Consider the following 23,252-nt stretch of genomic DNA (forward strand, 5'->3'; position numbering starts at 1 on the left):
AGTATCTTTTTTCAGATATTATTACTCATCAAGAAAAAGAAGTGTAATAATGCAAGTAAAATTAAGACACCCAATGAAATGCATGTTTTGGATTGGCTTTCGGTGTTGTCAAATTTTGTCAGATATTCAAAATTGTAACTCAATTCATAAAAAAACCTCAAATCTTGTGGTGTCAACTTTTTATTACTTATTCAGGTGTTAGATGCTTGACAACGAAATTTATAACATGATAGAAGAAAACATTGATGAAAAAAACAAATCAAAAATAGGTTCAATTTGCATTAAAGTCCAACAATTCAAATTTAAATTACAAGTATATCTCCCCACAGAAACACAACTCAAAAAGTTAAATCGAATTCAAAATTTTTATTTTATTTTTGGAGTTCTATGACATTTCCCGAAGACGAGAATCTTTTTTTGGTGGGAAACAATGGGACAACACATAATGTAAAGATATAACACATATATTCATTTAATAAAATTGTAGTAATAAATATTGTAGACATGGGTAGATATACAAGGATGTAGAACAATTAGTGTACCTTCAAAACGTGGAATCTTTGAGATTGGAGCCCTAAATCATGGTAACCAATTTTCTTCCAGCTGTGCCTCTCATTCACATATAAATAATTTTAATTTGGATCACCAAAATTTCAATTATATGTTCGAACATCTTGTCATATTGACTTTAAATATTGGTACCCTTTGAATTTTAGGGGGGAGTAATAACTACCAATAAGTAAATATACACACATATACGGACTCTTATTCAAAATCAATATTTATTGTTGATATTGACGGAATGAATAATCGGGGGCTAATTCTAAAAAGATATTCTCTTTGTCCTTTAAAAATAGAAATATTTGAAATGTTACGGTTTAATGCAAATTTGGTAAAGTAAGAAAGAAGTAAATAAAAAAAATGTGTTAATGGAAAATGAGTCACACCTCCTAAAAAGGACAGGTTTTTATTTTTAAGGGACGGACAAAAAAATAATTCTATTTTTCGGAGACGGATGGAATATTATAATAATATTACTATTATACTAATATTTTTATTTCTTATGATAGTACTTTTAAGTAAAAACAAGTCTACATAAATCATAATAATATTTCTTTTATTAAAGTGGCGGATCTAGAATACAAATCATATTTTGAGCCAAAATTAATAACTCCGTGAATGAATGAGGTAGGGATGATTATTTTATTTTATTTTAATAAGATAAGAGAGAAAATTCAAAATTCGCAAATCAAGTTCAAAACAAATAGGAGTATAAAAAATGGCGCAGTTAGGATAATTTGAGACCCTAAGGTGTATCATTTTAACCGTAAAAATATCTAAAACAGCACTTGAAAAGGAGAATTATAAACTTTTTGTCAATGTGTCTTGTATGTATGTCAAACAACACCTAAAATATACTAATATTTGATGTCAAAAATGGGTCTTCTTAATCCTCCACACACTAATTTTATACTCCTAAGTCCTAACTAACGAGAAAAGGCGACTTCCTAAGCGTTGTTAATTCATAAACGCGCTTTCAAGGAAGGCAAATCCGTTAGATTGGAACCCGTCGATCCGATCGAGCCACGTGTCCCATCTCCGGATGTGACATATTCCCCTCCATTATTGGTTGTTTCAACATTATTACTCCTAATGTTGAACCACTATTATAATTTTTATATTATATTTTGCACCGTTATTGTTACTATATGAAATCATCTTCATTTTCTCTAAATCCAAAAAACTTAAATCAATGCGAATTCTCTTCCTGTATGTATCTTTATTGCTGCATTTCATTGATTTAAAATTTTAATTAGTGGTGTTTTCATTATTTTGGATAATGCATCCCCTTACTTGATTTCCAATGTGAATTTGCAAACACGATATAGCATTCGAAGAATTTGAATTAAAAATTATGCAAATAAAATTTCAAAATTGTGCATTCTTTTCCACTCTAATAAATTACTCGCATCCTTTTAAAAAAGGGCAAAAACATGTCTCTTTCTTGAGTGAATTTGGCCCTAAATAATTCTCGATGTTTTGTCACTTTAAACTACTCCTACCATCCAACTTTACTTTGTAAATGTCCTCACTTTCAGTCACTTTCTCCCATATCTATTAAACTAATTAAATTCAAATATAAAAACTAAAATTCCAATGTAAAAAAATGGTGGGCCCCAGCCCCATTCATATGCAGCTGTTTGCACAACCAAATGCCTATATAAACAAGTGAGCTCTATGAAACAAAACTAAAATAGAGTATTTGGTTCTAATTTTTGAGTTTTTTTTTTTTTTAAAGAAAAGAAAATGGGTGTATCAGGAACATTAGAATACATTTCAGAGATGATGAGCAGCAGCCACAAACACAAAAAGAAGAAGAAGCAATTCCAAACTGTAAACCTCAAGGTCAGAATGGACTGCGATGGCTGTGAGCTCAAAGTCAAGAACGCCTTATCTTCTCTCTCTGGTATATAACTCACTCTACATTCTTGATCCTTCAAAATGCATACTACCTCCATCCCATAAAATACGTGCATTTGAAATGACACGGAAATTAATGCACAATTAATAAAGTAAGAGAGGGGATAAGAATGGTAGTTAAGTTAAATCAGTGTTATTGAATAATGGGACCATATTATTATTAGTAGGCGTAGTGGTATAAGTTGTAAATAAATTGATTTACATGAGTAATGAGGGACAACTTTTTATAAATGGAAATACTCATATTTTTATAAGACGGGCAAAAATGAAAAGTAAGTACATACTTTAATGGGACGGAAGGAGTATATATAATTAAGAAAATGGTAATGTAATTCAGGAGTGAAGTCTGTGGAGATAAACAGGAAGCAGCAGAAGGTGACGGTGACGGGGTACGTGGAGCAAGCCAAGGTGCTCAAGAAGGCCAAGGCAACGGGGAAGAAGGCCGAGATTTGGCCCTATGTTCCGTACAATCTGGTTTCCCAGCCCTACGCGCCGCAGGCCTATGACAAGAAGGCTCCACCGGGCTTCGTTAGGAAAGTCGAAAACCCGGTCGCCTCCGTCAAGTATGATGATCCCTACATTGCTATGTTTAGCGATGACAATCCAAATGCATGCTCCCTAATGTAGTTATGGAAATTCTCATATTAATTTTGTTTCAAGAAATGTATTTGGTGGTTGTAGTACTAAATAATTTGATCGATATATATGATTTTTGTTCTAATTAAATTGTGTAGGTCTTGTGGTGATTTTGATGATTTTTGGACATGTACGTATTTTTTATCAAGAAGAGGAATGTTTGTCATCAATTAATGAAGTTTTTAATTTATGGTACATATAAATGCGCGTTTCTGTCAAACCATTTTTATATGGATAATTAGTTGTAGTAGTTGTACAAATAATGTTGATTGTAATCCGTGGCTACCATTACACTTCACATTTTCCTATATATGTATACTTCAATTATTATGAGCTAATTTAGATATGATATTCTGAGTTGTGGTTTTCATACATTGGTAATATCAATTATCAAGTGATAGGAATTTAAAGTAAAATTATTTACACTGATGGAATCTTGATCTTGATCACCGACAATATATTTTTGAATTCTTGTAAAAGTCTACCTTTTTGATCGATCTCGATGAATTTATTTTATTACTATTTGATATACTCAATCAGCATATATATGTAACAGAATTTGCATGGGAATATTCCACATTCAAAAACAACGTTGTAGTTGAATCCTTGAGGCTCCAAAAAGTGGTGTTGCAAAAACAAAAGCATTTATAAAGCATTTAACTTTCTCTGTTGGAAGAATATTTGCAAAAAGAAGAAGAATTAAAGTAGCAATAAAAAGAAGTGTAATTGAGCCCACCTTCTTCTTCATCTTCTAATGTACTAGCATTATTTCGATTTATTCCTCGTAGCATAATCAAAGGTTTATTAAGCACATATATTGACCTCAATTATTCGGATTCCCCAATTAAAATGAGGCGATTTTGATCATATATAGATAGGTATGTACATTAAATTAAGATTAGTGATAGCATAATTAGACGCATTGCATTCTAATCATCCACCTAAAATGACATTTGGAAAATGAATTTAAGAAAATAACAACCTGTCTAAACAAGGGGTATAACTCAATCTCCAAAACTCGATTTATAATATAATGAAATCATATAAACTACTAATATATGAAAATTTTAAAAAGAGGTGCAAATACATGAATATTAGTTCGTACTAAATTTTACTTTCATTATCTTTATTAAAAAGTAAAATAAAATTTGTTTTTAAAAAAAAAAAATTAAAATTGCAAATTACAATAATCACTAAATACTAGTAATTTCATTATCCTTACTCAAAACTAAATGAAAATTTGTTTTTTTATTTAAAAATCCAGATTATAATGACCAATAATTTAGTTATCGAAGTTCGATATATAAAGTTACTACTAGTATTAAAAAACTCTTTATCATAAATAATTTTCAGACTATTCGGTGATTAAAGATTAAAACTTTTTATGTACACAAAGTTTTTAACGAAAAATAAGACAACTCTATTTCAGATAACATTTACAAAATGCCAAATTGATTGGATTTTAAAACTACAAGTCAGTTGTAATTATTAGTCACATCTCCTAAATTAAAATTATGAATTCGTTGTTGGAAAACCAATTACTTGCTGTCTCCACACATATATGTACATAGTTTTGAAGTGAATCCTGGGATAAGATAGAATTTATGACCTGTGGAGAAGTTGATGAAGATTTCTCTATCAGGGCATTATGATTAGCTAATACAAAAAAAAATAAAAAAAATAAATAGAAAATCAATTACCACCGGTAGTGATAGCTCTAGAAAACTACTCCCTCCATTCCATAGTAATGCAGACAAAACTTTTCGGGTACGGAGATTAAGAAAAATTGTGTTAGGTGAGTTAAGTAAAGAAAGAATAAAGTGGAAAATGAAAAAGGTAGAGAGATGAAGAGAGAAAAAAAGTAAGAGAGAGTAAAGTATGAGTGGAAAAAATGTGTTGACTTTTACTAAAAAAATGAAATGACTCTATTACTATGGAACGTACCAAAATGGCAAAATGACTCTATTACTATGGAATGGAGAGAGTAGTTTCGTAGGTGGGAATTTATTCGTAGGTGGGAATTTATGTGATGTCCGTGGAAATAGTATGTCAATTTTATTATAAATGACAAGTCGTTGACAACGTTGTAATGGATAGAGAGAATTGCAAATTTTAGTTCTTATACTATTACACTTTTGTGGTCTTCGTATTTTAAAAATATGTTCATTTCTTTTACATTGTTATTTTATATTTAACAAAAAATATTATTGATATTTTATCTTATAATTAATACTCCTACTACTATTTATATTATTAATATATAAATAGTGTTGATATAGAATTTATTGTTGAATTCAATTTATTAGTAGTTGCCATAGTCGTCACTCCAATATGCAAAATTTATTTTTTAAGAAGAAAACGTCAAATAATGTCATTTAGGGATTTAGTGAAATTACAATTTTACTCATTATTATTAATATAAAAAGATAAACCTAATTCTACTTCAGTATCGTTCACTCCAAATAATTTCGCTTCCTTCCAGAGTTATTTCCTGGACCAATCAATGAATGTACAGTATCACTTTTTAGGTCAAAGTATACCATACCTTTCTTTTTTTCATAAATCTATTACTTTGTCGGCATTGACATATTAGTACTCGTATTCAATAATCATGACTTTTTAAAAATAAAAATACAAACTCACTTTTCTATAATTGAATAGTCTATATAGCACCATAAAATTTGCATGTGATTCAACTAAGCTAAGTTGGTTTCAAATTATGTGGAAATTAACAAATCCTTCCGTACTATTTTTATATATTAATTTTATAATAAAATGTGAATATGATAAATTATTAAAATGCGAGGTCCATTTCTAAAAGTAGCAGTACTCTATCTGTCTCAACTAAGTTGAGTCAAAACTTTCGGACACAGATATTAAGAAATTGTGTTGAAAAGTAAGATGAAAGAATAAATGAGGAAAGATAAAGAGTGAACAAAGTAAGTGATATTCATATAATAAAGGAGTAAAGGTCAATTTTAGTCTTAAACATATGATCAAAATACGAATTTGGTCCAAAACATTCATTTTTTGAAAAACATGTCCATCTCAAATGAAAATGTCACCGAAATAGTCATTTTTTTGACGTTTCTGTAAAAAAACTAACGGTCAACGTCAAATGCACAGTGGCATGGCCACTAGTTTTTGACGGAACCGTAAAAAAAGGGACCACTCTGACAAGAATTTTATTTGTTATAGACCTATTTTTCAAAAAGTGAATGTTTTGGACTAATTTCGTATTTTAGTCATATAATAAAGTAAGAATGAGTGAATGTTTTATTTTTTTGTTAAAAGGAAGTACAATTAGTTGAAATGGAGGAAGTAAAAAGTAAGAGTGTTAATTAGTTATGGGTTGGAAGAAAAATATATTGGTGTCAATTAATCGTGGACGGATGGATACTTATTTAAATTGTACTAGTAGTACATGTTTAAAAATTTAAACAGCAACTAAAAGCCCAACTAAGGCCCAATTTCTTTTTATATGAAAAGTCTATAGTGGGCCGGCCCCTTTATTTCATTTCAGGGTTTTAGAGTGGAGGTTTGAAAACTGAGCAGCGATACTTTCTCTCTCCATTTCTCTGTTTTCTAGGGTTTCTACTACCTTGCTATCTCTTCGAATCAGATTCCAGTATGAGGTATGAATTGTTCCTTGTCAAACGTGTCAAACGTTTACTATTTCTCATTCTCACCGTCGTGATGCTGATGGTCGAATTCTGTACATTTCCTGTTTACTTTGCATTTACTCTTTTTTTTTGGTGATATTTATTGGTCGAGTTTTTGAGGACCTGCTTCGTTGAATTTTAGCTCTTGTTTATATATCTATGTACGTGTTTGATGACGAGAAAATGGATTTAATATTGTTCGATCTATGAACGCAAAGAGGCGAAATGGTTTATGTCGGTTTCAATTGAACCTTTTAGTTTCCAGCGATGGTCAATTACTGTTTCTAGCTCGATTTTGCTTTTCTCTCTGGATTTGTCCCGCATTTGAAAATTCTTAGTGGTAGTTGAAAATGCCCAAATTTATCTGGATGTTTAGTTTCATTTCAATATTTCATCTATAATGTGTATTTGAGAGGTTTCTGGACAATCAAATTTTCTGTTGCAATTATTTTAATTATTGCTGTTTTTTTTTCTTTTACAGTCGGCCAATGGAAGAAGATGCTCCCGTAAGTTGCAATCCTTTATGGCATGGTTGTAGTTGTTTTTTTTTAACCTTTGCAGCAAGTGGTGACCTTTTTGGGTTACATTGGACAACTTTTACAGGTGAAGAATGAGGAGGAGGAGTTCAACACTGGTCCACTTTCTGTCTTGATGTTGAGTGTTAAGAATAACACACAGGTATTGATTAGTTCAAGAGAAAAAGGGCTGCTATATGTGACTAGTTTGTATGATTCTGTGAATTTTAGTTTCAAAATCGTGTGTTATCATTGTTCTTCCATTATGGAGTGTTTTGTGTTTATCAATCTAAAGCAGTTACTGTGTATTGTCATTGTTCTTCCATTATGGAGTGTTTTGTGCTTATCAATCTAAAGCAGTTACTGTGTATTGTCTCTGATTTTTTTGACACGGTTGCTTGGTAGGTGCTCATCAATTGCCGTAACAACAAAAAGCTTCTGGGCCATGTGAGGGCTTTTGATCGCCACTGCAACATGGTGCTTGAAAATGTCAGGGAGATGTGGACTGAGGTTTGTTTATGTTTTTTACTGTTCGTGGCGTGCGTATACATCTAATTTCAAATTGTTAACAAATTGTTTATGCTGTTGGAATATGTTTCTAACATACATCAAATTCTATCCATTGCATAGATACCTAAGACTGGTAAAGGAAAAAAGAAAGCTCTTCCAGTTAACAAGGATCGTTTTATTAGCAAGATGTTCCTCCGAGGAGATTCCGTGATCATTGTCCTCAGAAATCCTAAGTGATCGGTATGTCTCATTACTTGTGTTTACTGAGCAATATATTTCTGTTTACCTCAATCTTGTCTAAGTAGGTCCAGTAGAAGTTATAGGTTACTTGTTTTCTCTTTTGTTTTATGGGACAGCCTGTATTTATCAAATTTTGACATCTAATAACTCTTATCGATCTGCTTTGGTTCCATATGAATTTGAAGTTTGGTTAAGGCATGGTTGTTTCAATGATTTTTATCGTCTTTATGAAATATGTTAGCTTACTCATGCCACTTTCTTTGTTCAACCCCGAATTCTATATGGAGTTGATTATCTGATGTTTAGCGATCCTCTTGTTGAGGTTGCTAACTTTCTGATAAGTGATAAGCATTTATTTATGATGATTTTTTTTGTACATCATATATGAAGTATTAACTTTATATGCTGTTTAATTGCAGTTGCTGCTCTTATATCAAACCTACCTTTTTGTGAAATGTGTATTTTATTATCGTATTCTCCCTGTTACCATCTGGAACTGAAGTTGACATCCAAACAAATCAGCATGATCTCTCAGTTACTGTTTGTTTAGTAAATTTGCTTCTTTACCATGGTTTATGGTTTTGTGGCATTCTAATTTTTTTCTCTACATTCTTGCAGGATTTCATTACTCTGGCTGTAGTGTGACTTTATTTCTACTGTGAGTGTATGCCAGACTTGAGCTTATCGATGATGACAAGGTTTATCTTTCTTAGGTCTATCCTTTTGGAACTCATCTTTCCTACATTAGGTCTTCTTAACCCTTGATAATTTTAGTATCGAGAGTATGGTGTATACATTCTCTGTGGTGCATTCTTGGTAAAAATTTATGAGCTGTCCAGTTATTTTCTTATGCATTGCAATCTGTAGACTGACCACCTCTCTATACATCATATGATAAACATTAAAACCTCCATCTGATATTCTCAGATGCCCACTCTCTTCTCATGGGGTGACGCATATGTGTATGTACCCATTAACATACCCATTAACATGTTTTCCTTGGAGAAGTCGGATTTCCTTTCTATGTTTTGTCTCAACTCTATTTTGGCATCTGAATTTATAGTTTCTTGAATTGTGTCAACTGGATTTGAGCTATGAGTTGATCCATTAGACTAAATGGTATGGAGGTTCCATTATTTTTTTGAGTTGAAATGTACACTGAACCGTGTAAAAGTGATGGCTCGCCAAATATCAAGCAGAGTACAAAGAGGTTCTACCCTACCAATAAGGAACAGTCACCATTCTACTCTAACCTAAAAATGAAGTTGGACAATAATGTCATAACACTGATGCAAGCGCCAAACCTTTGACCATCCTCCATTTAGCCTATGCGGTCTGAATATCTCTGAGAGGGGCACTGCGCCCATCTTTACGGGTAATTTCTTCTCTCTCTACTTCCTCATCGAACTCTTCCGAATCAAAATCAACTCATAAACATAATATTAAGTGAGTGACTCACAAATTAGCCGATCTACTTATGAACTTAATATTTTAGATAGCAGTATTTGTATTTTCGTTACTATAATTTGGAAAATTAGTTGTGGGTTTTTGTAATGTCTAGTGTTGGTTTATTGCATCTTCTTTTAATTTGTTTCATGAAGTTCAAGAAAATAAGTTGATATATGTGTCCAAATCAACTCCAACATTCCACTGATATATAGATGCAAAATTACACTAGATGACAACATAAATGTTACAGAAATGAAAAAAAATGCTTTATTGTTTATCTGTTCTCTTCTCCTTCATTCTTTACTAAATATATTCCTCTTCCTGCTTTTTCTTTTCTCATTTTTCTCCAACAACTCCAAAGAAGCTTTGACTATATGTTAAAGCACATGAATTATTTTGAAATTCCGATGTTAAAATTGTCATCAATAAGCAAGTCTTCCCACTCCCATAAGCTGCTCTTCTGAATCTTGGATGTCCAACAAGTGTTGTCTCCCGAAGTACCCTACAATCACAACAAACTATTCAATGTGCACACACAAAAAAAATACTATTAAAAAATAAAATTTCAAGGACTTGGTGTTTTTAAAAAGAAAAAAAAGAAAAGAAAAGAAGAGCGTCAATATAATTTCAAATAAGTAATGTAAATATCTACCTCTTGTTTTGAACCATTCAATATGTTTGATTGGCTGGTCTCTTCACCCTTATCGGTGAAGTTGCAAGCTGCATATTGCGAGCTAGTTTGTATCGTATCATCTTTATTAGTGAAGTTGCATGTTGCATATTGCGTGCTGCCATAACCTGTAAATATTGCGCTTGGAGTAGATCTGTAAAAAATATTAAAAAGGGTATATCATATTATATACATTTGAGTGAGACATTACCAATTCACTACAAAACTTTGTAAATTAACTGTGAAAATGGATAAATTCAACTTAAAAAAGAAAGTATTTACCTTGGAGGTGGCATGTTGCTTAAGTTAGGAATGGAATTGTAGAATGCATTTGAAAACGTTGCCTAAAGATAATTTACATACGGTAGAATTAAAATCGATCAATTGGAAAAGGCATATTTGATATATATACACAAATATTACCTGTTGAGAATTTTGAAACGAGATAGGAAGGTTCGATGTGTTGGGTGTATCCAGATCCGGATTTATTATACCTTGAACTTGGACTTTGGCACTATAAAAAATTAAAAACAACATATATTTTTCCATATGGTCTAAAACAACATATGTAAATAAAATTAAAAGTTTACAAATTTACCTCAATAATGGACTTATCGCTGAATTGAGCTCGTTCTCCATTAAATTTGAAGAAAAAGAAATCTCATGATCTTGGTTTTGCAACACCCTTGAATCCAACTAATCATACAAATATTCAGTATTATAAACATATTTAACAAATTATAAATATTGTTAACATACTTGAAAATTCGGTTGGACATTTGATGTTTGCAGATGATTAAACAACACGCCCTACAAAGTAATTAATATATTTGTTAGCACGTGATTAATATATTTATTATTTATTATTTGAAAAATGGTAAACAATCCATTTTGTCCTAGCCATTTGGGCATTACTCGAATATGTCCTACCATTTAGATAATTATCATTTAATAACTATTGTTTCGTTTTTGAGATTAAATATCACGCATAAAATTTTCGCCAATCAAAATGTCTACATGACAATTGAAATTAAATGTCAATTACCCAAATTAGACATCGATAACACAAAATTATACAACGAAATCTAATACATCAATCGCCTGAATTTATCTGCAGAATTTTTAATTTTTGAAAATGAAACACGAGTACTAGATGGTAATTACCTAAACTATGTGATATTTTTGAGCAAATGATTCAAATGATAAGACAAAATGGATCCTCTATCCTCTTAAAAATATTTTAGAAAATAATAAGATGAAATTTGAATACTAACTTTTCTAGCTAGGACTCTTTCGAGAGAATGATTAATGTTTCTCTCACACCAAGACAATAGATGTAATGAAGGCTCCTGCTCCGGATCCAATTCATAGTCTCTAAGAAAATTAAAATAATTGTTTAATCAACATGGCATAATAAGGATTAAGAAATGAAATGAAATTAGATTAGGTTAAAATACTAAAATAATTACCTGAGATTTGCTTCTAAAATTTGCAGTTCTAGGCCACTCTTTTTAATTTGCAATTCGAGATTCTGATCAGGAGCAATTATATATTATAATTCATAATTTAGATATACATATGTATTTAAAAGGTAGATAGTGTGAGAAATCAATCATACCTCAATCCTTGAATTAGTTATCCCCAAAAAAGCACCCATCAAATTCAATATATATGCACCAAATATATAATATTTTATTGTCAGCTAGGGAAATAGATTAAAAGATAATTAACTTCATTTTTGTTGAAAAAATATATTGAAATACGGAATTAAATTCACATATATAATTACACAAACTAAAATTGAAGGTATAAATTTTGTGTGTTTGAGGGAGAGAGTTAATTACTGTTTGTCCAAATATTGCAACTTGCTATTGTCACTTTTAATATGATCCAGATTCTTCAACTTCTCCAGTTTCCTCTTCATGTAAATAATTGAATACAAAATATATGAATTCTTTTCGAATAAAATAAAAATAAAATGTGTATATATCCATAATAAATTTATTTATTAAAAAAATACCTGAACATCATCTATCTCCCTGCATTTCGTCAACCACGGACAGCAGCATATCACAATTATTATTAGCAAAACAAAGTTTTAGTAATTGCTTAAATAAAAGTTAATAATCGAAAATTTATTAGCTATAGAAATAATTCCGAATACCTCAATCTACTCTCTGCTGGTAGATCAACATAACGATGGAGCACATCTTCAATTCTGTGAGGGTGAAACATAAAAATATAAAAAGAATTTTTTTATTGAGTTTAACAAAAATTTTCCATTCTCTTAAAAAAAGAATTTTTTTATTGAGTTAAAATTGACACACACCGTTTTTTATTGCAGAACTTGCTAATCCGGCCAGATGGCGAAAAGGCAACAAATGCGACATCAACGTCGCAGCAAATCGCGATTTCATTCGCCTTCTTCATGAGGCTGCTGCGACGCTTTGAAAACGTCACTTGACATTTTGTTACGTCTTCTATCTTTTTCATGTCAATTTTCCGACCCATCTTATTTGGTTTTGCTATGTAAGTTGGTAAAACGTTGTGTCCACAAGCGCTATATTTATAGGCCTAAGAAACTTTGTAATATGAATTTTATGAAAAATGTGAATATGAGCTTTTTTATATGTAAATATATATAGTTTGTGTGAATAATGAATTTGGAATATATAACAAGAGGTGAACTAACTCCTACATTTATTATTAGCTTGTTGAGAATTACTACTAGTTTCCAATAAGTCGTGTTTGGCATTATCTTATGTGACGACGATGACTTTTATATTTCATTCTAAATTTAACATTTAAAAGTATGAATTGCAACACATAAAATATAATAAAAATATCTTGTTGCGTAGTGAATCAATTTAATTTCGAAAATTAATTTTTTGTTAAAAAATATTTGCGCCAAACAAGATTTTGACTAATCTCTTGCAATAATTAGGTAAATCTGAAAATCCTATGCTACTGATTTTGTCCCTCGATTAATAGAAAATTAACATGATTTTACAGGGACACGTGTCATTTGGGCACGTCATATTGTGAATGAATTCCTGGAAGATTTATTGGGAAAAGAAAATAGTTTGTGCTTAAGCAAAATTATAATGAGGCTTAGCACCACACTAAATTCTACATATATTAGGATGAGATTTCTTCTCATTATTTCTTCTCTTGTGATTAGAGACTTATTTTAGTGCAAATAAAAGTCACACAAGTATGAAAAAGCAGACCGCGTCTCCCTTTAGCCAAATATAGTAGTTATGTTATGATTTTTGTATAGTACTATATATTTGTATACTGCAAAATATTAGAGTAGATACAAGCAATATTGTTTGGAAATCTTGTATATTTCTATACGACAAAAGTATAATTGGATGATTCTATAAAAAGGGCATCAAACTTAGTTTTTAAATATGGAGTTAAAAAAAAAAAAAACTAACCCTAATAGCAATGTTTTTAGACGATGTTAAATTTCTTATAATTGGATGATTTTAAAAAAAGGGCATCGAACTTTTTTTTTTTATAATAAAAAACTAACCCTCATAGAAATAATTTTAAACAATGTTAAAGAGGGATGTGCTTAAAATTAGTAAGTTACCATGTACTTTCAACCTCGTACTGCCACATGACACGTACTAACATGCAATATTATAAACACGAATATGCAATATGCATTTGTGAAAGTTGTAGTTGGATTTCTGCAGATTGTATTTTAGTTATAGGCAGATTGTATTTTGTATTATTGAGTTTTGCGTTTTAGACATACACTGTTTAATTTGCATTATATTTAGATGATCGAATTGCATTTGTATATTGTTTATTTTGTATTGTAGACAATTTATGTTTATAATGCAAAACTCAAAATATAAAATGCAATCTGCGGAAAACCATCTACAGCTTCATAAATGTATATTGCATTTTAGTGTTTATAGTATTGTATGTTTCGTGCAAGTATGTTGTGACTTTAGTTAAGGATGCGCCATAGTGCTCCCCATGTTAAAGAAATTTAACATAATGTATTAATTTAAAATACTAATTAAACTTTTTGAATGGTTCATGTAAAATTAAAACTTTTGTATCAATTTGATACATTAATGAAACATTTTGTATGTGTGGCGTAATTCAATTTCATTTGATGTACTTTTGCACTCTTTTAATATTTTTATCATTTTTTATCCTCTTTGTTTTAATGAATCTTTTAGTCTTTATGTTACTATATTTCTCTTTCATCCATTCTGTAAAGAAAATTTAGAAAAATTAAATTATTGTCTTTTATTTTAAATTTGTTCATAAAATAAATATCAAATTAAAGCTATATTTGAATTGATGTTCATTGAATATTTATTGTTAAACTAAATTATAATGAGATTAAATGGAGAATGAGAGAGATGAATAATAAATTAAATAAATAATAAACAAGAGAAGAAAATGGAAACAGATATAAAAGAGATAAAAGGGAGAAATATTATCACTAAAATATCCTTTGAAACTAAAAAGAACAAAAAAGGCAAAAAAAAAGGGGCCAAAAATAGTACTCCATGTGTTCCACTCGGTTTAGAAGTAATAAATAGTTAAATTAGAGAAAAAGTAAAGTAAAAGAGAGAATAATATAGAGAATAATGTAGTGGAGAGTATATTATTTTCTCTCTTACTTATTACTCAATTCTTAAAAATAGACCATATTTGACATTTTTGGATTTACCAAAAAAATAGACCAATTCAATTTTAGAAAACTTTTTTCTCTCTATTGAGGTGGGTCCCCATTTCTCTACTAACAATACTCAAATTACTTTTTCTTTCCTTCTCTCTTACTTTACCAATTATGAATTAGAATCCTTACCCATTTCAAATGTTGTTTATCTTAGAAACGGGGAAATATCATTTTTTTAAAATGAGTGCAAAAAATGAAATGACTCAAGTACCACCAAACTGAAGGAGTATAAAAGTACCTCAAGTAAAATTATGTATTTATTCAGAGATCTTTAGTAAAATTTACTTTACTAGATACTGCAAATATACAAACCATATTATTCTAAGAACATTTTTTTTGGTTCACTATTTAATTAATCATATAAAAATTATTTAAACTTTGAATTAGTCAAATTTGGGTTTCGCAAAGTAGATTCAATCTCAATCCAAGTCAAAACTTAAAATAACACATTGTTGATCCTCATGAGTCATTGCTCAGTTAAATCGTTAAATCTTGGGAATATAATTAGTAGGCAAAATCAATCAAAATTCAGAACTATAGATGAATTAACGTGGAGTAGTATTCTCTCGTCCAACTAAAATCACATAATTTTCTTTTTAATCTGTCTCAATTAAAATAGCATTTTTTTTATTTTTGCAAATAGTAAAATAATTCTCCACTACTATTCTCTTTCCCGTTAAGAGCATCCACCGCGCTGCCATTTGAAACAGCACAACTCGTGCCGCTGACACAGCACGCGACGAGCTCACCGTTGGGCTCATGCCGTCGGCACGAGCACGCTCTCTGCAGCGGCACGACTCTCCCGCCCACGTGTCGCGACGTGGGTGAGCGCCCGAGCGCCGACGCCCACTCGCCCCTCCGCGAGCTGGCATCATTTAAGGATTTTTTTATTTTTTTTAAAAAGCGTAAAAAATCCGAAAAAATCCCAAAACATCCCAAATTTTTATTTCCAATTCCCAAAATATTCCGTTTTAAGACCATTTTTACAATATATATATATATATATATATATATATATATATAATATAATTATTTTATACTACCTCCGTCCCCCAAAATTTGCTACACTTTGACCCGACACGGGTTTTAAGAAATGTAATGGAAAGTGAGTTGAAAAAGTTGGTGGGATGTGGGTCCTACTTTTAAAGTATTAGTTTTATAATAAAATGTGAGTAGGAATGAGTTAGTGGAATATGGAGTCCACTACCAAAAATGGTAAAAGTGAAGTGTATCAAATTTTCAGGGACGAACCGAAATGGTAATATGTATCAAATTTTCAGGGACAGAGGTAGTATATACTAATAGAATATGATATATATAATATAAAATTAATAGAATATATATAATGCATATGTGGAGTGTTATATTGCTAACTCATAACTTAATTGTTAACTACAACTAAATAATAGCTATTAGATATTCAAATTAAGGGCTTAGATCATTAATCCATAAATGTCAATACGATCAACGAAAAACGTCAATAAGGCCATATGATTAATTCCAAAAAATATCAATAGGGGTATTAATGTCAATTAACTACATGTTTATTTATAACTAACTTTTAAAAGAAATTCCAAAACTTTAAATTCATATAACATATATCAAATTAAAGATAATTTCATAAGGATTCCAACGATATCATAGATGCATATGTTCCGACGTCAAAATTTGAAAACATTTCGAAATTTTTTAATTTTTTCGTACAAGCAGAAATGTCAACATACTATATAAAATATGTCAATATAATACATGTAGAATGTCAATATAAGCAATGGGTTAACATTCTTAAAGCATCGTGTTGACATTCTCAAAGCATTGTGTTGATATTTTCGGAACACTATATTGACATTTTCATCCAAAACCATAATTTAGAGTTTTTTTTTTATCTTTTTCGATTTAATTATTAAAAAAAAAGTTACAAGTGACAAATTGTAGACTACACGTTTTCTAAAATCCTATGGCCTTAAATTAGTTGTAGTTAGCAATTAAATGATGAGTTAGCAATTGATCACTCCCCTAATGCATATTATATAAAAATATATTAAAAGAATATTATATATATATATATATATATATAATATAATATATTAAATTAATAGAATAAATATATATAATATTATATTTAAAATATAATTCGGTTTTTCAGTTTTTTTTTTTCGCTCAAACCGAACCGAACTGAAAAACCAAAATTTTTGAATTGTTAAAACCGAACCGAACCGAAAAAGCGAAAAAATCGAACCAAATTTTAAAATTTTGGTTTGGTTTGGTTCGGATATTCGGTCTTCGGTTATTTTGCTCACCCCTACCCAAGAGCATGTTCTTCACTATTCATGAGTCTCACTATTCTATTATTCAATTTTAAAACTACAATTACTAAAAGCATTTCATTAATAATAATTTTTTATTAAAAAGAATCCAAAATGACTATATATTAATATACTCCATATTTTTTTTTTCGGTTTTTCGGGTTTTTTTGAAAATTTCAGTTTTTTCGGTTTTGTTCGGTTTTTGAAGTTCGATTTTTGGTTTTTCGGTTCGGTTAGGTTTGGATTTTGAACTAAATTCGATTTTTCATTTTGATTAAGTTTGGGCAAAAAACCGAACCGAAACCCGAATGCCCACCCCTACTCTTGGGGACGAGCATGATTGTGGGTATTTTGCTTTAGCTAAGAGCGTAGAATAAAATATAAATAAAAGTTGGGTCAGACCTATGAATAGTTAAGAGCATGCTCTCCGTGGAGAGCATTGTTGTGGTTGCTCTAATGCACCAACCACTTTTTTTACTAATTTCAAATATTCAACTCTTTTTCTTTTTCCATTTTATACACGCACTCACATTTTCTCTCTAATTAAACACATTAACCAACAACTCCTAAAAATCTTGTGCCGACCAAAAAATGTGTCATCTGAGCCAAGACGGACGGAATATATATATTTTTATTTTAAGTCAATATAACGGACTTTAGAACACTCTTCATCCATCGGTATATGAGTGATATTCCTTTTTGGATTATCCTATAGCTAAGTCATTTTCTTTTTTGGAAAAAATTTCATTTATCTTACTTTATTCTGTCTTCATCTCTCTACTTTTTTTTTCCTACTTTATTCTTTATTTACTTAACTCACTTAAAATAATTTTTTCTTAAACTCCGTGCTGAAAAGAAAATGCCTCTATTATAGAGGGACTGAAGATCGGGTTTTTGCACGTGTGTCGTGTGCACGTGTCCCTCCTTTCAACAAGATTTATAATTTTCCCACTAATGCAACAAATATTACTAAGTATAAGCGGCAAGAGTGGGGTCGAACCACAGAGACCATGGACCTACTCGAGATCGATTCTATGACACAAGCAGAAAAGGGGTCGGCTGCTGCCACGCATTCATTGAGTGGGTTAAAACTCTAATCTACTTGACCTGGCGGAATTAAACTTGACTCTATTTACCTGACCTAGGGGATGGGAAAAGTACGGACACTTGCAACTTGTAAACTGGAGTTAAACTGACTAGAACACCTGTAACTAAAGGAACATGCTGAAACTTTCCCAAAATAAGCAGACAAAGATGCAAAAGTAAGTGGGGACCATTTCTCCTAAACATGCTGGGGCTGGCAGAAAGATGTGAAAAGCAAAAGCAAAAAGCAGATCTGATTTTCTAACTAATTTCAACTTTATCTTCTCCAAACAACCAAGTAAAAACAAAGCATGGAATAGAGCTTCAACACCATTGACAAATAAAACAGAGCATGTTTCAAAACGAGACGTAAACACGAAATTCAAGCTAGAACTACCAGATCTATGCTACTGGGTCAAGCAGAAAGCAAAATGAACACAGATTACCTTAAATTCATCACCTAAACTATTGGATCTCAGAAATCCAGCACGTGAACAACTAAATCTTAACCTCTAAACTACTGGAAATCATGTAAACAACATGGATCTAAACATCTAAGCCACCAATTGCGAAAAACATCCAAGAAATATAAGTAAATAGCATCATCAACATGAAAATAAACACCAAAGCTTCATAAAACTGAAAATAAGTTGAGATCCAAAGGTGAAGTCGTCAATTCCTCCGATGAAACTACATATTTAAGCCAAGAAAGCAACAAACTAACTAACTAAACTAAGAGAGCGGTGGCGTTAAGCGCCTACGAGAGCTTCCTACCTAAACTACGATAGCGTTAAGCGCTCCTTCTTCATTGTGGAAAGCCTCTATTTATAGAGTGGCTTCAACTTCAACCCTAAGGCAACTTCTTGTTGGTATTTGACCATTTTACCCTTGCAGTAATTGAGAATCTTCATGTCAGTATGCCATTCTGTCTCTTTGACCAGGTAGGCGACTTTTTCCATTCTATCTCCTTTCGCCAACTTTTTGATTCTCCCAGGTCCGGGCGATGACTTCTGGTATTTTACTTCAAAATCAGCTCTTTTGCATCTGCCAGGTCAATTAGCACAAACTCCCGGATCCAACAGATTTCTGCACACTTAAGCTCAAAATTTGTGCATTATATCCCTCAAAAGTATATAATATCACCAAAAACCAATGCATGAAACGAGCCTTATCAGGGACAGAGGGAGTAGTAAATAGTAAATCCTCTCCAAAATGTGACTTCCTAGCTGTTTTCTCTCTCCAAAATGAGTTCCAGTCGTCAAAAGCTGTGTTGGGAGTTGTGCACTAGCTATTTAAATAGTAAGGGCATGAAAAACATGCCAGACACGTTTTTCTCGGTCGTGTGTTTTTTTGGCTTAGAAAACGTTCGGCCTGCGTGTTTTCTGTGACTCGCGACACGCATAAATTGCTCAGGTCCCGCATTTTCTTTAGAATGCGCAGTCTTTGTAAAATAACTATAACTTTCTCTACCAGACTACGATTGAGTCAGACCCTCATGCGAGGTACCCACATGAAGATCTTTCAATGAAGAAGGCAATGGTGGTATTGTAAAATCGTTTGAAAATAAACTTGATAGGTAATTGCTGTTTGCATCCAGAATTCTCTCTTTGTTCGCCGTTCTAATAAAGGACTACAATTTTATTCACATCAAGTATTGAAAGAAGAAACAAATTGAGAGACAAATTATTAAAGTATTGTTAGTGAAAAATGAGGTTCGTGTCGTTAGGGAGAGAGTTTCTAAAAGACCAAATGGACAACCAAAAAATAATAAAAATGTATTGGATGTGTATACGGTTGGGAAAAAAAAATACTGAAATACCAAAATATCGTTCTTATCATTACGATATTTAAAATTTTTTATAATTAAAATCCGAAAATATTACGCCCACTCACGGGTGTCACAAGCCATTCCAAGCGTGCCACATGAGTGGGGGGATGGCGCGCTGGCTCGCCAGCCTCACCTCCCTCTCGAGCTGCCTTCCGTAACGGGGCCATCTGCGACGACAGCCCAAAGCTGGCTCATCCCACCGGGACGAGTCCGAGCCCGTTTTGGGCTGTGTTGCGGCTGCCCTAATGGCTAAAAGTTTCATTTTTTGATCAGTGCGTAGAATTTTTAATCAAAGCCTTTAAATTAAATGTATGTCGACTTATGGTTTATTCAATTTTTAAGCCCAATGATTTTGGGCCTCTAAAAAGGCCCAATTATTTTCCTCACAAAAATATTCAACAAATAGCTGCACATGTCACTGACGGCGCACGATAGCTTTCCTCCGCCATGGATGCTCCTGAGTCTGAATCAGCACCAGCGACCTCTTCTCCGATCACCTCCATCTCCGCCTCCGCGGTCGAAGATCCTCTCTCGAGTCCGTACGCCTCTCTGAACTCTCACTGCCACGATCTCTCCACGCTGCAGGACCTCGCCTGCCGCGGCGCGTGGCGGACGATCCTAGACAAGGTAGCGCGCTCGCGCTCGCTGTCCCTCCTCTCTCGGCCGCACGAGCATCTAATTTACCTCACTTTCAACGTCCTCGCCCTGGTGAAGCTCCGCCGCTTCGCCGACGCGCAGCAGGAGTTCGAAACCCTAGATGACGATCTCGGATCGAAGCAATACCAATTCGAGTCGTTTCCGGATCAGTACCCGAACAACAAGTCCGGATCTATGGTCCCGTTCGCGCTCCGTTGGCTGCACGCGCACTTGCCGTTTACGCTAGGTGATCGCCAATTATCTCTCGATCGCCTTTACGTTCTCCTGCATTTCATTCGCGACACGAAATTGTCGCGCAATCGCGATTCGGTTACTGAAATCTCGATCGATCTGTGGAAGAAGCGTGAGACATTTGTGATCAATTCGATTGTGAGTCACCATTTGACTCTGAAGGAATTTAAGGTGTGTCTCTATTTGTTGAAATCGGAGACTAGTAAACTTGAGGATCCGTTCATGGTGTCGAAATTAGGTTACGTTCAGATGCAATACGGCGATCTGGAAGGGGCTAAACGGAGCTTTGAATTGGTTGAGAAAATGGTGGAGAAGAGTGAGGGTGGGGATGCGAATTTGAATTTGAATTTGAAGAATTTGGTAGGTAGGAATAAGGCATTGACATATTTGGTTGGGAAGGATTATGTATCAGCTGTGAGGGAGTATGAGGAGTGTATGGAGAGGGATGCATCCGATTTTGTGGCGATCAACAACAAAGCTCTTTGTTTGATGTATTTGAGGGATTTGTCGGACTCGATTAAGGTGCTGGAGAGCGCGCTGGAGAGGGTTCCGACTGTGGCATTGAATGAGACGCTTGTTGTGAATTTGTGTAGTATGTATGAGCTGGCTTATGTGAATCATGCCGATATAAAGAAGACACTTAGTACTTGGATTGCGAGAGTGGCTCCCGACGACTTCGATACCTCGTGTACCAGGATTTGAGGTACCAAATGTTTTGAAATGTAATCGATTTCTGCATTCGATATCTGTAGCTGTTCTTTTTGTTGTGATGAATGAATTATTGTTGCTCACATTTAACAGTCTTTGTTTATGATGAATATGATTATGATTCTGATGATTGTTCTGCAGTGGATTTTAGTCACAGGTCTGCTTAGTTGTAAGATTAGTTCAAAATTGTGGACGAACTGTAATGCTTATGAAATGTGGTCAGCATGTATGATTATAGTTGATCTGGAAATTCTTTTGGAATGCAAATTTCAAGTGATTGTCGTATTCAGATGCTAAAACGAGTTACTTCAGTCACAACTCACAAACATCATTTGCTTGAAAATGATCAAATTCTGCGTTGCAATTAAGATTTCAGGTACCAAAAAGTTTGAAATGTAATGGCTTTCTCTGCATTTCATATGTGTAGCTGTTCTTTGTGTTGTGTGGCATGCATTTTTGGCTCGAATTACTAGTCTTTATTCATGATGATGACTGGATTGTTGTATCTGGATTATCTATTGTTTTTCTTTTCTATGATTGTGGAGGAACTGTGATGCTTGTGACTCTACATGATGTTGCATATGTAAGTGGAGGATTATGCATAATCTTGATATTCTTCGGAAAACAAATTTCATGTGAAGGTTGCATTCATATGCCAATGCAATTTGCTTCATTCACAAGCATTGTTTGGTAATTGCTACTACATTCATTTTCGTGCCTACTGTTTCTTGTCGTAGAATTACATACTGTAGCAAGTGTACATTTACCGTCACAATTCACTAGTGTCCATCACGTATACTGTAGAGCAGTTGCTAGCATTGCATATTATACATCCATCGTGCCCAGCTTGAGGCATGCGTTCTCTCCATTCTTGACAATATCTACCCAAAATGGACTAACTGAATAAGCTTTTGATTAAATAGATTCGATTTTGGCTGTTTCTTTGCCTTGTTTGTTTTAGCTTGACATGCCTATAACTGTAATATATATTCCGAGGGATTGTTTGGATGAGGATATGAGACTTTGCTATTAATGCTATACAAATCCAATGATAAATACCTTTAATTGTGAATGGTGAAATGTGAAATTTCAGTACTCCATATTTTTTTGCTTAGTGTGAACTATTTCAGGCAATGTTTGCAAAGGTGCTGCTGGATAGCAGACCTTGTCCTAGTGCCCAGGCAGGCTGATTTGGAGAGAGAGAGAGAGAGACTTCATCCCAAACTTATATATTTCTTGATTCAATAAGTTTTCTTTTTTTCCATGACATGCTCAATGATTCTTGAAGGCAACAATCTATCATTTTAGTTGAGTAAACAAGTGTAAAGTGAAAAATTCATGTGACCATTTTACTTTCTTAAACATTTTACACGCACAAAGTTGCAACTTTACAACTTCAGAATAGCAGCGGAAAAATAACAAGTGAACACAATGCATAAATTTTCAACAGATGTTTACAAAATGCTCAAATCCGAATAAAACAAGTTGAGACACAAGGATTAAACGTCCACTCTTTCATATTAAAACCTTAACCTCCAGAATCATTCAATTCATATCGATATCTT

The 23,252-nt window shown here is 32.6% G+C and overlaps 4 protein-coding genes across 7 annotated transcripts; 3 read left to right on the forward strand and 1 right to left on the reverse strand.

Moving 5' to 3' along the window:
- The first annotated feature begins 2,272 nt into the window (after positions 1-2,272).
- Positions 2,273-3,314, forward strand: LOC125215741 (heavy metal-associated isoprenylated plant protein 23). Its single transcript, XM_048117273.1, has 2 exons — positions 2,273-2,467; positions 2,819-3,314. The coding sequence occupies exons 1-2, from the start codon at positions 2,308-2,310 to the stop codon at positions 3,106-3,108; spliced, it is 450 nt and encodes a 149-aa protein (XP_047973230.1). The 5' UTR covers positions 2,273-2,307; the 3' UTR covers positions 3,109-3,314.
- A 3,304-nt stretch (positions 3,315-6,618) lies between these two features.
- LOC125208938 (small nuclear ribonucleoprotein Sm D2-like) lies at positions 6,619-8,957 on the forward strand. Its single transcript, XM_048108474.1, has 6 exons — positions 6,619-6,752; positions 7,261-7,285; positions 7,383-7,457; positions 7,700-7,804; positions 7,925-8,044; positions 8,663-8,957. Exons 1-5 carry the CDS (start codon positions 6,748-6,750, stop codon positions 8,039-8,041), a joined length of 327 nt encoding a protein of 108 aa, XP_047964431.1. The 5' UTR covers positions 6,619-6,747; the 3' UTR covers positions 8,042-8,044; positions 8,663-8,957.
- A 927-nt stretch (positions 8,958-9,884) lies between these two features.
- Positions 9,885-12,674, reverse strand: LOC125210476 (agamous-like MADS-box protein AGL8 homolog). Its single transcript, XM_048110027.1, has 10 exons — positions 12,493-12,674; positions 12,328-12,381; positions 12,184-12,202; positions 11,633-11,694; positions 11,438-11,537; positions 10,762-10,859; positions 10,587-10,677; positions 10,446-10,507; positions 10,146-10,317; positions 9,885-9,995 (listed from the first exon to the last, which is right to left on the reverse strand). The coding sequence occupies exons 1-10, from the start codon at positions 12,672-12,674 to the stop codon at positions 9,885-9,887; spliced, it is 951 nt and encodes a 316-aa protein (XP_047965984.1).
- Positions 12,675-20,510: 7,836 nt separating this feature from the next.
- Positions 20,511-23,066, forward strand: LOC125213418 (trafficking protein particle complex subunit 12-like). 4 transcript variants are annotated; one of them, XR_007174940.1, is made up of 3 exons: positions 20,511-21,682; positions 21,978-22,063; positions 22,818-23,066. XR_007174940.1 is itself a non-coding variant. In XM_048113960.1 (2 exons), the coding sequence occupies exon 1, from the start codon at positions 20,539-20,541 to the stop codon at positions 21,679-21,681; it is 1,143 nt and encodes a 380-aa protein (XP_047969917.1). In that variant the 5' UTR covers positions 20,511-20,538; the 3' UTR covers position 21,682; positions 22,803-23,066. The 4 variants fall into 4 exon arrangements, 3 of the variants coding, with proteins under 3 accessions (XP_047969917.1, XP_047969915.1, XP_047969916.1); XM_048113960.1 differs by lacking the exon at positions 21,978-22,063 and having other exon boundaries at positions 22,803-23,066; XM_048113958.1 differs by lacking the exon at positions 21,978-22,063.
- Positions 23,067-23,252: the final 186 nt, after the last annotated feature.

Source organism: Salvia hispanica, chromosome 3 (genome assembly GCF_023119035.1).
Source record: "Salvia hispanica cultivar TCC Black 2014 chromosome 3, UniMelb_Shisp_WGS_1.0, whole genome shotgun sequence".
NCBI classification, from domain to species: Eukaryota; Viridiplantae; Streptophyta; class Magnoliopsida; order Lamiales; family Lamiaceae; genus Salvia; species Salvia hispanica.

Bases quoted from the DNA above. Each gene is read 5' to 3' on its own strand.
- LOC125215741 (XM_048117273.1), top strand. From the start codon at position 2,308: ATGGGTGTATCAGGAACATTAGAATACATTTCAGAGATGATGAGCAGC. The intron at 2,468-2,818 runs GTATATAACTCA...AATGTAATTCAG, and splicing joins CGCCTTATCTTCTCTCTCTG to GAGTGAAGTCTGTGGAGATA.
- LOC125208938 (XM_048108474.1), top strand. The intron at 7,286-7,382 runs GTAAGTTGCAAT...CAACTTTTACAG, and splicing joins CAATGGAAGAAGATGCTCCC to GTGAAGAATGAGGAGGAGGA. The intron at 7,805-7,924 runs GTTTGTTTATGT...TCCATTGCATAG, and splicing joins TCAGGGAGATGTGGACTGAG to ATACCTAAGACTGGTAAAGG.
- LOC125210476 (XM_048110027.1), bottom strand. From the start codon at position 12,674: ATGGGTCGGAAAATTGACATGAAAAAGATAGAAGACGTAACAAAATGT. The intron at 11,538-11,632 runs GTAATTATTTTA...TAATTTTCTTAG, and splicing joins ATTTTAGAAGCAAATCTCAG to AGACTATGAATTGGATCCGG. The intron at 10,678-10,761 runs GTAAATTTGTAA...AATTTTTTATAG, and splicing joins GCGATAAGTCCATTATTGAG to TGCCAAAGTCCAAGTTCAAG.
- LOC125213418 (XM_048113960.1), top strand. From the start codon at position 20,539: ATGGATGCTCCTGAGTCTGAATCAGCACCAGCGACCTCTTCTCCGATC.